This window comes from Poeciliopsis prolifica, unplaced genomic scaffold, assembly GCF_027474105.1.
Source record: "Poeciliopsis prolifica strain line A6 unplaced genomic scaffold, Auburn_PproV2 SCAFFOLD012, whole genome shotgun sequence".
Lineage (NCBI taxonomy): Eukaryota > Metazoa > Chordata > Actinopteri > Cyprinodontiformes > Poeciliidae > Poeciliopsis > Poeciliopsis prolifica.
In genome coordinates this window covers 2978138-2993091 of record NW_026562387.1, presented here as the reverse complement: position 1 = coordinate 2993091, position 14954 = coordinate 2978138, and the positions used below count along the sequence as shown (strand labels likewise).

Here is a 14954-nt window from a genome sequence, read left to right as displayed (position 1 = left end):
TGTTTTATGCTGTTGGCATTAATCTCCCAGCTTGCAACAATTGTCCTTTTTGCTATATTCATTGTTTGCTCCGTATTGTGAAGATTAATCTTCCAGCTTTGTAATGTCAGAAGCCATGTTTTTCTGAGCAAAAGGAGATATCAAATATTACAAGAATTGCCCCTTTCTCCACCTCTTTACTAGTTAAAAGCCTCCACATTTATTCTCCACTCTCTCTGTGTGCCAGACACACCCAAAACAAAAGCAGAGCGTATGTATGTATTAGTCATCAGAAATAAAAACGATGAGTTTGGAAAATTTTGGGCAAATCTTCAACATCTCTTCCGGTGAGCAAATCTGAACCCAGCCTGGGGTGTAATTATCCTTAAAATAGCAGTTGTTGGTGCTGCGTCAGCAACAACTGTTGTGGCGCCAGATTATTATTTCACTTCCCACACTCACACAGAAGTTTATATCCAATCATATCCTGAGCATATTTTAAACATGCTAATGTGCTCCATGTGAAAATTGCACTCAGCAATCTGGCACCGATTAACTACGCATGCTTTGGGTGGTGTAATAAGATTGTCCATAACTGCCCTTACATCGCTCCATGGCCCTACATGAGCAGAATATTTCATTTCCAATAGGCCCGGAGAAGATATGGTCTCATATAGCCTCAGCTGGAACACTGACGGCCGCATAAGAGCAATTAAGCACTGCATTAAAATTCCCTCTTTATGATCGTATCACACTTGTCTCTGATCCATTAGTAGCTGTATCTGCCATGCAATGAGAATCTTAATTGCACAATTAATTGAGGCCTCTGATTGATGTGACAGTTAAATTTATATCATGTGTGAATACTGAGAACAGGGTAGACAAATGCGTGACAGTATTGGTGACAATTATCGTAGAGTAATGGGCTGTTTCATAAGTGCCAGGCCCAGTGGCCTGGTTTAATATCCCCCTTGTATGTTTTTTTTATGTTTTATTTTTTTTACCCCTGGACTGTAGCTGAGTCACGGGGCAGGGATATTTAATTAAAATAATTTTTTGGAAAGAGAACCCTGGTGTTTTAACAAAATGTGGGTATAAAATAACTTCACTTTTTGCCCATTTAAAACCAACATCTAGTTTTGTCAGAACATGAATCTAGAGAAACCCAGACTAATTTATAAAACTTGGACTGCTTATTCTTATTAAACACGAGGAACCAATATGTAGTTTTATGCTTTTACCTTTTTGTCTTTCTTTTGGTTTGCTGTTTTCTTTGTATTTCCTTCTAATTCATGTAAAGCACTTTGAACTGCTTTGCCTGTTCAAAGTAAAGCAGTTCAAAGTGTTGAAAATTTTCAGCACATTTTCACATTGTTGCTGAAAGTGTGCAATATAAATACATTTGCCTAACCTTAAAACTGGATGCATTCAGTGTTGGACATTTGCTCAAATTACTTCTCCAACCATCTATTTTTAATGGCATAAGTGAATTTATATAGCACTACTCTGTTCAGACCAACTAAGAGACACATTCACTCATAAACACGCCAATCGGAAGATTGGTTTGGTAACCTGGCCGATATGTGACATAAGGAAGCTGGAATTGGACCCACAAATTTACGACTGCAAGACAGCTGCTCTACCGGCTGTGAGAATTTTCTTCGGTTTTATTATTAAAGTGGAAATTGAGAGAAATGGTACGGCATCTAACTCAATGTCTGTTAAGCTTACACTTCTTCATTTTGCTTAATTGTCTTTTCAAACCAGGTCGCATGAATCCAGCAATAGGTAGTTTTTCATTCTTGTCCTTTTCAATGGAAAAGGCTAAACTTTTCCTTCTAATATTCATGAAGTTGTAGCACAGCAGTCTTTTGATGCTATCAATAATCTTAGCCTCTTGCTCAAAATTCAGTATGATTTTCCGTGGAATCCACTCTACTCAATCAGTTTTCCTTAAATTCTCCAATGCCTTTTAACCCAAGGATGTAGGAGAGGCCTTTATCATAAAGCCCATGGATTTAAATGCATTTGACTTTGCTGATATTATTCTTACACCACACATAAATGTCTGGTTAGTCTATGGTTCTTATTTAACACTCAGAAGTGGGGTTTTCATGCAAACTTAATTTTAAATCATATTTAGTTGCTCATAAGTATACCAAGTTACCAAAGGTTTTAATATCTGCTGGAGTTTCTTATCATTTTTTTTTCCTTTTTATTTATGCCATTTTATTCAATATTAGACTTTTTGTCAGTTCTTCATAGGAGCATGACATGGAGATTTGTCTTTTTAGGCACTTAACTGGTAATTTATTATTTCTAGTTTGTTCATCACAATATATTTTGGCAGTGGCAGAGCAGACTCTCAACTTGCAGAGGTTAAAGTCACTAATGCATCTGTTCCAGATAGATTCACAACACCTTATCATTTACTGCTTGTCTTTCCCTTATCTCTCTACCCGTCTTACTGTCAGGCTACTAATAAAAATGAAAATATATCCAATTTATGTGTGAAGCATCTTGTGATATTCATGCAGTCAAAACACTGAATTCGTAAAATGTGCTAGCTTACTTCCACCGCTGGATTTGTTGTGGTTTTGACTTTGTCGTTCACAATTTCCCCGCTTTGAAGTTCGACATGAAGATTAGATGTTCAGTTGATCTCCATGTAGCAGAAGGAAGAATGGATTTACACTATCTGTTCTCATCATTTTCTTCTTTCATAAACATATGTTCTTTTTCTCACTTCACATCTGCTCCTGATTGAAAAGTGTTGGAGAAGGTAATGATAACGGCTATGGCTTACTTTTCTGAAGCAATGATAAATGGCCTGCCTTTCTGAACCTGTGCACCATCAGCAGCCAAGCCAAAAAAGACATCTTCCAAGTTAATATAATTAGATGTCTCTTAGAGTAATGCTTCCTTGCAAGGATGATGCAATGTGTTGCAATTTTCCTAAATAATGTGCGAATGACAGAGTTTTCCATGCCAGGTCTTTTAAACAGTTTATTTATGTTACTGCAGGTGGTTCCGGCAGATATATTACCACAAGACAAATCATCAAACATCTCAAGGCGATGAGTCAGTTCTTGGTGTAAAAGAGAATCTGCAATATTTTTTGATGGTATTTGCAATTTAAGGTGTGATGAAGCTTAAAAACTGACCTGCAGTTGAATATATTTGTGAGTAAAAAGCAGATCGCTTTATTTCTTCACACCACTGAATGCATCTCTGTAAATTAGCTTGTAACTTATAGTTCATGCTCAGGTGAGGCTAAATTCCAGTGTATAGAGCCTATCAATGGAAATATGTCTGAGTGTGCAAGCTTATGTACAGCACTGTGCTTACTGTAATGGCTTCAAAGACTCTAACTAGGGATGCACCAATGCACTTTTTACACTTCTGAAACTGATACCGATATCGGAGGCTTGGTATCGGCTGATCCCAATACGTTTCACATTCGGTGAAACATTTTCAGTTTCACCAAAAAATTTTTATTTTTTTTTGTACTGAATAACACATTTATAGGACAATTCTAGTACAGCAGATTTGAATACACCAATAGCTTCACAAGCTTGGTCAAACACCAAAAACAACGCAACCTTAATTTGTTTAGTCAGTGCAGTTAGGAGTTTAGCAGTTAATATGCAAGTAAATAATAAAGAAACTGAAACTGCCTAAAATAGATTGACTACTTTGGTTAAACATGAAAAAAGACACTACCCTCTTCTAAATGGTTCAGAAAGTGCAGTTAGGAATTTTCAATGCAATTATAAAATAAATAATAAAGGTATAATTCACTTGGTGAGAATAAGACTACAGTAAATAGATCTCTGCTCTACTGGATTGGGAGCATTGTCACCGATACCCAATGTAGAATGTTTTTCAATATCCAAATATTAATATCAGATCAGATTCATGGTTTGAGTGCATCTCTAACTCAAACCATAAATGTAAGGGATGGATGAATATTTAGTTTAGATTCAGTAGGTAAAGGATCCAGCATGCTAGTTTAGTTCAAAAACAGAACTAACTAACTTTTTATTTCACTCTGATTTCAGCATCACTATTCTCTTTCCTTCCCTTTACCTCGATTTTTCTCTTTTTTTTTTTTTTTTTTTTTGTGTGTTTCTGCATAATTGTCCGCTCCTAACGCAGCGTAAAAGAACCTGATCAAACTTTTCCTTTTTATGCCGGTCTGAGAACTGCATTGCTGCCTGATCAAACGGGAAAAGTTTCGAAACATCCTCTGTCATAATTAAAGCCGGAGCTGCCAAGCGTGGTCGAAGACAATGCCAGCCCGGTTAACATTTTCTGAGCGAGTCTCACCGACGCCACCTGTTTTCGTTTAGCACTTTTCCAGCAGCTGCTCCCATAATTACACTCGCTGTCAGCGCGGTGCGGTGTATGGGATGGTGCAGTGCAGCGCTGCGCATTGCCGATAAACAAGGTAGTTAAAGGCCACTTACAGCGGCAAAGTTACTCTCCCGGAGGGGATTCGGCATCTGCTTTCGGATCACGTTATGGGCTGTTGTGTGTCTGCAGTCGGATGTATCAAATCTCTCTTTAACCTATAATAACGTTGAATCAGAGGTGTATGTTTCTTGATGTGTAATCCCCTCTATGAAATGCTGTTTTTGAACAGCTTCCAAGAACAGTAAAAAAGTCGCTATTTTATTATTCTTGCTCCGACTAACGTAAACTGAAACTTTGAAGCAGTAAAAGTATTTTTCTTCTAAAAACACAGAGTTCCTGTAAATCTGGACTGAAACCCACTTTTTTAGAGTTGCTGTCAAAGCATCATAAATGAAACATTGACCAACATATTTTATGTGTATGACTTTGGCTATGGCACTCATCAAAATATAATGTTTGTTGAACTGTTGACGGTATGATATATTTTTTTTGATAACTTCATGAATGTTTATGACTGTTGTCATGAAGTGTCTGTAAATAGACACTTTTTTTATGCAAAGTTGGCAATTTTAATGGACTTTGCATTAGAAGTGTCATTACTTACCAAATAACTCTTCATGACAAGTCGTATATATTATGACTGTTTATATATATATATATATATATATATATATATATATATATATATATATATATATATATATATATATATATATATATATATATATATATATATATATATATATATATATATATATTATGATAATGACAGTGTCATGTCAGTCTCATGCACACCCTTTCATGTAAAGTCTTACCATTTTTAGTTTATTCATAATTCAAACTCTTCCACAATCAGCTTTTCCCTCCACACCCTCAGATTCTGTGAATTAGATTTTTCTTTTGTTTTTCTTTTTTTTTTTCCTTTTTTTGGGCGGTTTAGAGTTACTTGATATTCGCCTCTATTGTCAGAAAATGTTGCAGGGGAGAATCACGGCCAAAGAAATTTGTGTTACAATGCCTAGCACGGGTGCACCTCTTTTATAATTACACCCATGGCTGATTTCTTTTATCCACTTTTAGATTAATTTCCAATGACCTTTATGTCACTAAATTGGGCCAAGAGTGGAAAGAAGCTTCCAGCAGTGTTAATTGTTTTAGGCATTGATGTGCAGAGAACTCCATTTTTTTGTGTGTGTGAATAGACTTAATTGCAGTTCATTTGCTGTGTCTTTTTCTCTTTCTGTCTTGGTTTTCCTTGTGTTTTTTTTTCTTTTCTTGCTGTGTTTTTATTTTTGACAGACACATGGGCATATCTCTTTTCAGCACAGAATAGGTTAGACACTGTATAAACACCACAGAAACGGCTGACAGGCAGACGGGGTCTTGCTAGAACAATCGTCTAACTCTTTCCTGTCTGTGCCCACCCTCACTCTCCTGCCATCATCTCTGTGGAAATGTTTCCTTTATTTCCCTCTCCTGTCGATAATGACTGGGTGTTATCCCATCACACTGTTAATTAATAAAGGCCCTAATTGAGTAATGGACGACGACTATAGCTGAGTGAAGAGGAGGAATAAAAGCGAGTGGAGGCAAAGGGTTGTCCTTTGGGTTTGTCTCGCCTACCGGTTAGACAGACTGTTGAGCTCAGGAAATAATGATATCACAGCTGTTCTACATTATAATTATCCTGTACTGTTGTGAATACATAGCTGCTTATTTATAAAGTTTAAACTATGAATCTCCAGTTCTCACATCTGTGATAGAGTGCAGTATGTAAACTAGCCTTGAACAATTTTTGTATAACACATTTCAGTAACAAAGCAGCTCAAAGTACTTTATACTTTGTCAAACACTTTGACATTATTTTGTCAAATGCCATTGTCAAAATGATCATTGTTTCGACTGTTTTGCAGTTTTATGAAAGTTTGTTTTAGATTGGCAGTGCGTAGAAACTGAATGTTGCTTCAACATTTTTGGTTCTGGTTCGCTAGATCTTGTTGGGACATTAGTCCTTTAATCCCGGAAATGTTCTTCAGGTGATAGAAGACCAACTTTGTAATTGTCTTTATGTGGCTCTGAAAGTTCAGGCCTGAATTCATCACTGTACCCATATTTTAGGTCCTAATCTCTAGTTTCAAGTGTGTGCTAACTCAAGATAGTCATCTTTAGATCCAAAGATTATAACTTCACTTTTACTCGATGTTTGAATAAATTTAGATAAGCATCCACTCAATATATTAATTACAATAAAAAATAATACTAGTTGTGATAAGTCAGACTGTTCCTTCTTTTTGTCTTCTAGTAACTTAGTATATTGCCACTTCCGTTATGCTTTCTATCCCAGGTTCATAAAATGCTGAGCTTTGAACAATGAACAAAAACAGTCTCTTTCTTTTTGTTTTTTTTTTCCTCCTTTGTGAGGGTGGTTAGGTTCAACTCTTCCTTCAATTGGAGCAATAACGGCTGTCGGGCGGCTTGACAAACTCATTTCTGGCTGGCGGCTCTTGTTCCTGTCTGACAAAAATGTTACAGTGCTGTCTCATTCTTTGCCTCGGCCTTCTTTTCCCGTAACACATCGCTGAGTGGGTGGTTATTCTGTCATCATTTTGGATGCAAGCATTAGCGCGCAGCACAAAGGCTCACACCGCGTCTGTCCACCGTCGTTTTTCCAGCTGCTGCTTTCTGGTTGACTTTAACTAGTTTGCTAAAACCCTATACAAAGACGTAGCATCTGTTCACTGTGAGTCCTTTTCCATTTGAACAGCCCCATCACTATTAAAACATGTTTCTTTTTTAAATAATTCACATGCCAGAATTTTTGTTCTTTTTATGTTCACTATACTTGCAAAAGCTTGCTGAACAGTTGGTGAATTGGTATAATAGCATAGATTTGTATTCGATCCTTTTGACTGCAGTGATTTAAATCCAGTGTAACCACTTGCTTGTACAAGTCAGCTAAGTCATAAATATAGCCCACCTTTGTGTGACTTAATCTTGGTTTTAATTGAGCTTCTCACAGGGTTTTTCAAGAACATTAGTGAACAATTGCATGCTGAAGACCAAGGAAAACACCAGACAGGTCAGGGATAAAGTTGTGACTCTGGTAGTCAAGGAGTCTTTATGTCTTCCATACTTCCTTCAAACCCAAACAATTGATGCGTGGTCGTGTGTTTGCAGAACGCTCATATTGAAAGACTTCGCAGACCACCCGGGTGGCACCCATTTCACTTCATCATCCGTCACACCCCACCAACTGGGATTCCCACTTCCTCCCTGCATCTTCCATTTTACTTTTACAAAAACATTCACAGAGAGAGCGCCACTCCTTTCTGCAGACACCCGCCTTTGTGGACAGTGACTTTGCAATTTCCATCCTGGAGTTTTTAGCCATTTGACAATCTTTTAATTATTTGGTGAAAATCGTACAAATGTATGCAATTCACTGTAGTTTAATATTCTTCCTCTTCTCTCTAACTCAGACAGGCCATGGACATTTAAACAATATCGATGCATTACATTTGCTCCTAGTGTGGACAAGGAATTTTCTGAAAGCATCTGCTTTTCTGGCACCTGCTTTTCTGGCTCCAGCTGCTCCCTCAGTCAGCAGTCGGAGGGAAAAAAAAGGGTCATTTCCTGCTAAGACCTGGGGATTTATATTTTAAATTTTTTGTGTTAGAACCACAGGTGTTGAAATCCAGCGCGATTAAATGGATTCCAGTGGTCGGCATTGATGAAGGAGTCCGGTCTCAAACAAGGACCCCATCTTGGCAAGTTGTACGGACAGGTGTAGAGCAATTTCAAAAGCAAGAAAGAGAACAGAGATAAGAATGGAGGGGCAGATAGTAGGGGCACCACATGAAGAATAGGGGCCCAGTCAGATGGTGTTGAAAAGAGCCTCCACTTGAATGCATCGCTGCATCCTAATAAGTCATCAGCGCACCAAAAACTCACAAAAAAGACACACACACCTTATATTCAGTTTTTCCATTCTCTCTGCTGCTTCCTCCTTATCCACACAGCAACCATTTATCTCTTTTTCTTAATGTTTGGGGTTAATGAAGTTGTTCATAAGAATATTTTCTGGTTTTTGCTTCGGCTGCTAGCTGAAATCGTGCCGATCCCAGCCTCTTACTGCTGCCCTCAAACTCCTCATCTGAGTTCACCAGTATGAGACGATCATCTTCCTTCATCTAGATACAAACACATTTTTTAGTGACTGAAAAGAAAACATTAATTTTGGCCAATGTTTCATTTGGATTATTGAGTCCTGGTAGTTCTGAGCGTGTGGAGAACAGAGACCTTGGCTGAATCATGTCAGAGCTGACTTCTTTGAAATGTTCTGGAAGTAAAATTCAAAGAAGTAGATCCTCCTTTCATGAGCATCGTGCTATTCAAAAAAAAAAAAAAATAAATAAGAAAATAGAAAGAGCTGTGAAGCAAAATTTTGTTTCAGCTCATTTTCTGTGCTGACACCTCTGACAGGGAGCGAACCGCTGATCATGAATTATTTGAAAAGATTCTGGAGACGGCAGAAGATTTTCAATAGACGGAAATGTGTTTAAGAAGCAGCTGCCACTTGTTTAATGCTGACTAGTGTCTTCTTTTAAGTCTTTTTTAAAGATTGATATACATTATCACAAAAGTGCATGATCTATCTTACATCAACTATTTTTTATTAGATTGTGTGTATTCTACAATTACCTTTAATAATATTATATTTTTACAACCAAGACAAACTGTTTTGTGCAAAGTGCTACATTAAGATGAACTCAGTTCATCAGATGTGTAGGATAAAATGGTGACGTCAGTTTGGTTCTTTGTAATTTGTAAAAGAAAGCTGCTTTTCTTAATCTTTTTCAGATTTTGAGTGACAGTGTAGTTAATACAGTCTGTTTTGTTTTTTTGTTGTTGTTATTTTTACCATTTGGGTCATTTTTACTCTTTTGAACCACAAAGACACCAAACTCCAGTGGTGTGCTGGTGAGAAATCACTTTAATATTTCTTCTCGGTTCTTTTCTTCTTCTATTCTGGTGAGCATACAGATGTCACTTTGTTGGATTACTGCTCCCATCAGGTTGTAATAAAACTCAGGAGGTGTGTGCTCCTGTATTCTGATATCATACAATTTTTTTTGTTTGTTTTAAATTATGTTGCATTAAATTAGAAAGAGGCCTCTTGTTGGTGGCATCAGGGAAAGTTTCTTTTTAAGAAATCAACTTCTGAAAAGTGCTGAATTTCTATGTAGGAGTCAGAATTCATTGTTATTGCCTTGTATCTCCCAACAAAGTTGTTATACTGGAATGGACTTACTAACATGATTCACAAGATGGATTGCCATATGAGATATATGGCAATCCATCTTGTTCACAATTCTGAACATTATCTATGTGACATGTTTTCTAAGCCTTTGATTTCCTGCTTCCTCTGTTTTCTGTTTCCGGTCAGTTTCCAGTTCTTTCTATATCTTCTCCCCAGTTCACTGTTTTCTCTTCTGTTTCTTAATGCAACAGTGGACCTCAACATCATTTTGTCAACTTAGGCAAGTAAGTAATGGAATCCAGTTCCAGGTTTATTGTGTTCTGTTGTACTTTTTGAGCTCCACAAACAGATTTGCTGTCTCTAGTGGCTTTGCACTTGCTGTTTTTTCAAAATAAAATACCACTTGTCAAGACTGCTAAAATGACTATGAAATATTTTTCTCCTTGGCCTGGTGAAAATACACTTCTTACTACATAAAGTAGATCCCAATCTTATCATTTATTTTGTTTGTTTAATGTCCACATCAGAAACAGGACAATGACACGATGGTGACCCCGGATGGAACAGGAGAGTTTCTGACATTTGAGATCCCTCTCAATGACTCGGGCTCCGCTGGCTTGGGGGTCAGCGTGAAGGGGAACCGCTCCAAGGAGAACCATGCTGATCTGGGCATCTTTGTGAAATCCATAATTCATGGAGGTGCTGCTAGTAAGGCAAGTAGCAACTTCTTCCTTCTACTTATCCTCTAACCATTATGTTGATGGACATCACTGAATGAATCTGATGAAGATTCACAAAAGGTTGATGAATGCTGTGTTGGCGTATAGGACGGACGTCTTCGAGTCAATGACCAACTCGTTGCAGTCAATGGGGAGTCGCTGCTCGGGATAACCAATCAGGATGCCATGGAGGCCCTTCGGAAGTCCATGTCAGTAGAGGGCAACAAACGTGGGATGATTCAGCTCATCGTGGCTCGGCGGTTGATGAAGGTCAGCGAGGTAAGCAAACAGAAAGTCAAGTGTCATGGCTAATTTCTGTCAAAATAATGTTTGAGTTAGTTCACGCATCAGTTTGTCTTCCCCACAAGTCCAGATATGTTGGGTGGTGAGTGAAGTATATTGCTTTTCACCTGAGTTAACTTGGACATGTGACTAAGCACAAAATTTGTCCATGTTGTGATTAACGAACACGCAATTCAATTGTTACTGCAGGACAGAAACCTGTTTTTAAGTGCAGCAGGGTTTTTAAAATCAAGAGCGATAAGAAGCAGATTAAAAAGCAAATGGGGGACTACTATTTTTAAACTTCACTAAATTTGACAAATTTTTTCTTCAATTCTGCACTGATCCTAATCTTTTTTATCTGTAACTTTAAAAAAGTGACATGGAGAAAGAATTTTATAGCAAGACTATAGCATTGCATCTTACCTCAGTGCAGTGTTTCTCGATTCCGGTCCTCACGCCGCCCTGCCCTGCATGTTTTAGGTGTTTCCTTCTGCCACACACCTGGATTGAATCTTTGGGTGATTAACAGCATTTGATGTCTGCAGAAGAGATCATGCAATCATTTGAATCAGCTGTTCTGGTATAAAGGCACATCTAAAACATGCAGAGCATGTGAAGCCTGAGGACTGGAATTGAGAAGCACCGCCTCAGTGAAACACAGCTTCATGATATCCGAGACACACTTGGTTGGTTTTTGTTTGACTATTGTCCATTGAAGCAACAAAAAAGATGCGATTATGTACTGCAAGTATAATTTTTGTTGTGAGGCAAGAGCAGAGAAAATTACATTTGTTTCAATTCATAAACGTCCTCTGTGACATTTAACAGTCAAACCAATGTGTTTTGTACCTTTTAATAAAAAAGAAGCTCATTCAGAAATCATTTTTTGTGATGCACAGCTCGATTGTGAAGCAGCATTGTGGAGTGCAGGTGTGAATGCATACACACGCACATGCACACTGAGTCACCCTGCAGCCAGTGGTTGTAGATCAGATTTGATTAGAGTTGCTGTGACTCTAATTGGAGCCCGTGTCCTGTGGCTATGTGTCAGTTTGGAGTACCACGCTGTGCCCCTCCCCGCTAATTCTCATCCTTCAAGCGGCGTCTCTCTCTCCTCTTACACATTTGCCACATGCCATGCACTTGTTTTTTTTCCTCTTTGTTTCAAAGCTAATTCTGACCCCCATCTTGTGATTCTCCACTGACTATAGCTGAATTCATCAGAAACAGGCCACTATGTTGACTGATTTTTTTATTTTTTTTTTTCATCTGTGGAGTATTTTGTTTTCCATCTCTCGCTCTCCTTCCTTCCACCTTCAGACGTAGAGCAGAGGACATGTGTCCCTCCTGGGGATCTCAGTGCTAAGGTTCACCGAGTCCTATCGCCCCAGTCCAGTCAGTCTCCTGTCGACTTTAATCCCTGACCGGACTCTGCAGAGAGGCTGACACTGAGCACACATTTACGGCTAAATCTGCAGGAAAAAAAAACCAAAAGAGAAGAAAAAAAATTAAATAATTCTTCCTGGGGGAAGATGAAAAGCCATACATTTTTTAAACCTATTTCTTTACTTTGATCCCCAGCATGATCAGCAAAATCTTTACAAAGATTGAAACACTAATTGCCATGAGACAATAGGTTGACCGTGTGATGCAAGTTCACATTAGCTATGAAAGAAGTAGGAGTGATAATGTCCAATATTAAATTCTACTAATTTCTATGTCCCTCCATCCATACATGATCTAGATCTGTCACAATAACACAATTTGCTGGATGATAAAATGTCCCAGAAGTTGTTGCAATAAACAATAATATTGCTGTTTTGAGACAATTTTCAAGTGATATAATACTTGAAAATTTCCACACTTTGGGAACCACTGGCCTATTGCAACCTTCTATGATCTTCTGCTTAATCTGGGGTTAAATCGGCCATAGCATTGAGGCTGCCTTGATTTTCAATACGCATCTAAACGCAGAATCCTCAACATTAACAGATAAATTTTTGTCATAACTGGGCTCAGATTAAAAGCTGCTGCAAGAAAAGCAAGGTTATCTCAACGGAGATTCTTACCTCGCTTCTTTGCTTTGCTGCACTGGTGGGGTGGGTATGTGGGGCTTGGGGGGAGTGAGGGCGCAGACCAGTTAGCTTCTGTCACCCAGCTGAATGGGAGGGAGTAGTGAAAGTTACCAGAAATGACCACCATGAAATGAATCAGATCCATCACTGTCTGCAGGGGAGAGAAGCCAAGCAACACAGCCTAATGAATCAAAGATTTTTTTGGGGGGATGGGTCTGAGTATGGGGTTTGGGCGACCACCATATACAAGCATTTTTAGTCAAATAAAAGGAGAAAAAAAAGGTTTTAAGATCTCTTTGACCTTTGTAGAACACATAATCTTGAGTCGGTCAAAGTTAATGTAAGTTAAAGTAAAAGTTATAGTTTTATATCAGTTAAATGCATGCTCGAACACTTCACATACGTGACTTTTTCAGTTGAAGTTTACTGGTAGAATTTGATCCACTTTTACATACGGTAGCTGTACAAACCTTAATGGAAATGTGAAACGAGCTCTTTGGACACGGTTTTTGCTTTGATTTTATATGAACTAGATCATCCATAAGAATGCCCTGTGATGACATCTACAGGATGTACTCCGCCTGTTAAGAGTTGTACCCCATACTTTTATGGGAACATCCACAGAGTCCAATCAGATCAGAATCAGAATTCCTTTATTGTTGCTGTACAGAAACACAGCAAAATTTCCATTCAGCACAGCCCGTCCCAAGAAAAGACAAACGGCACAAGGCATTCGAAGGCAAGTGCCTGAAGCTGCAGCCATCTTGAGAGGCGCCGTCTTTGAGAGACAGACATGGTTGGATATAAACTTTCACCAAGTTTACAAAACACAAAAAAACCTGGTCACATTTGGTCGGTGTGGTGGCCAGAGTTTGACGTCAGACGAAATCTTTTTATGTTCTCGGCTTGTTTGAAGAACTGCTGTTCTGCCCCAGATTGTCTTGTGATATGATTGGTCACTGTCAATTAGTTTCAAAGCATTATAATTGCATCTCTGCTTCTGGAGCAGTGTAATCTCTACATCCATATCTTAGTTCTATTAATACATCGTCATGGGTTTCAACTATTACATTTTCGACAAGTCATTTTAATCCCATTATTTTTGGAACCGCATTCCCTTAGACGTGTGACTAAATTCTGATCTGTCATTAGAAATTATTTGTCTCTTGGCTACAACTTAATGATGCTAAAAACTTGTTAGTAACAATTCAAATATTACCTGAATTATCTTTTATCCACGTCACTATTTGAAAGTGTATCTACAAGAATGTTCTGTGGCATTATAGTTATTTTTTGCTACCTATTGTGATTATAAACCAGTCTTCTTATGGAAGAATAAAAATTAAACCTCCCCCCTATTTTTTCCTGATGATGTGCTCCAGTTCAGTGTTTGGTGTGTTGCAACATATGTCACAGCTCGGTGTATTACTGAGCTATTCATCAGATAAACATCTGAAAGGAGACAATCAGATGAGTGTGTCTGACACCGTTTTATTTCTGCATTCCTTTCACGTCACTTGATGCGCATGCTTGCCTCTGTAATTAGAGATTATAAAAATGATACTAATCTGTAGGAGATTTTCTTTTCTCTTTCTTGAAGCACACATTAGCCCGCATCTTGCTGCCTACGTTGTCTGAGCCAGGACTCGATGCGAAATGGCCTGAAGACATGATCGTATAGAGCCCATTTTCCCTTTGCTTTTTGAAATATTTCCCAGTCAAACAAACTCAATTATGTAAATAAGGGGAACGAACCTATGCAAAATAAAAAGTCCCGGCACATAGCCTGTCATTTCAGACTTTTTTTTTTAGAAAGTTCCGCTTGTGTCCTCTGTTCCTGAACAAATGAACCATTAGCGTTGCCACAGCTTACTGCAGTGACTGTGTATTGATGTACTCTACATGACAGCTAATCAACATTAGAGCTTTGAACTGAAGATATATGACAGGCTTATGAAAATATGATGCATGATTTGACATGGTACCATGTGGAAAATGGCTGCTGTTTACACAGATTTTACACAGATCCTTTTATGGTGGGATTTTTTATGTGGAACTCATTTTCAGTGTTTATTGAAAGGATAAATGTGGTCTAGTTTTTTTTTTTGTTTTATTTTTTTTTGCTTTTCCTGCTAGCATCGTGACCTTGGCTTGGGGTAAAAACAAATCACTTCTTCAGACGGGACTTGAAATAAGACAAAACTAACTTACAAATGACTT

General features: G+C 38.1%; 1 protein-coding gene across 4 annotated transcripts in view; it reads left to right on the top strand.

Moving 5' to 3' along the window:
- The window catches only part of LOC129364582 (partitioning defective 3 homolog), a 343226-nt gene that overhangs the window by 155511 nt on the left and 172761 nt on the right, over positions 1 to 14954 (top strand). For 3 of the 4 annotated variants that reach the window (XR_008606460.1, XM_055037305.1, XM_055037302.1), the window contains 2 exons: positions 10183 to 10368; positions 10483 to 10653. Coding sequence is in view for 3 of the 4 variants with exons in the window: in XM_055037305.1 (XP_054893280.1) it covers positions 10183 to 10368; positions 10483 to 10653 (357 nt within the window). In the remaining variant the exon portion in view is untranslated. The remainder of the gene's footprint in view (positions 1 to 10182; positions 10369 to 10482; positions 10654 to 14954) is intronic. The other variant, XM_055037304.1, reaches the window with a different exon arrangement.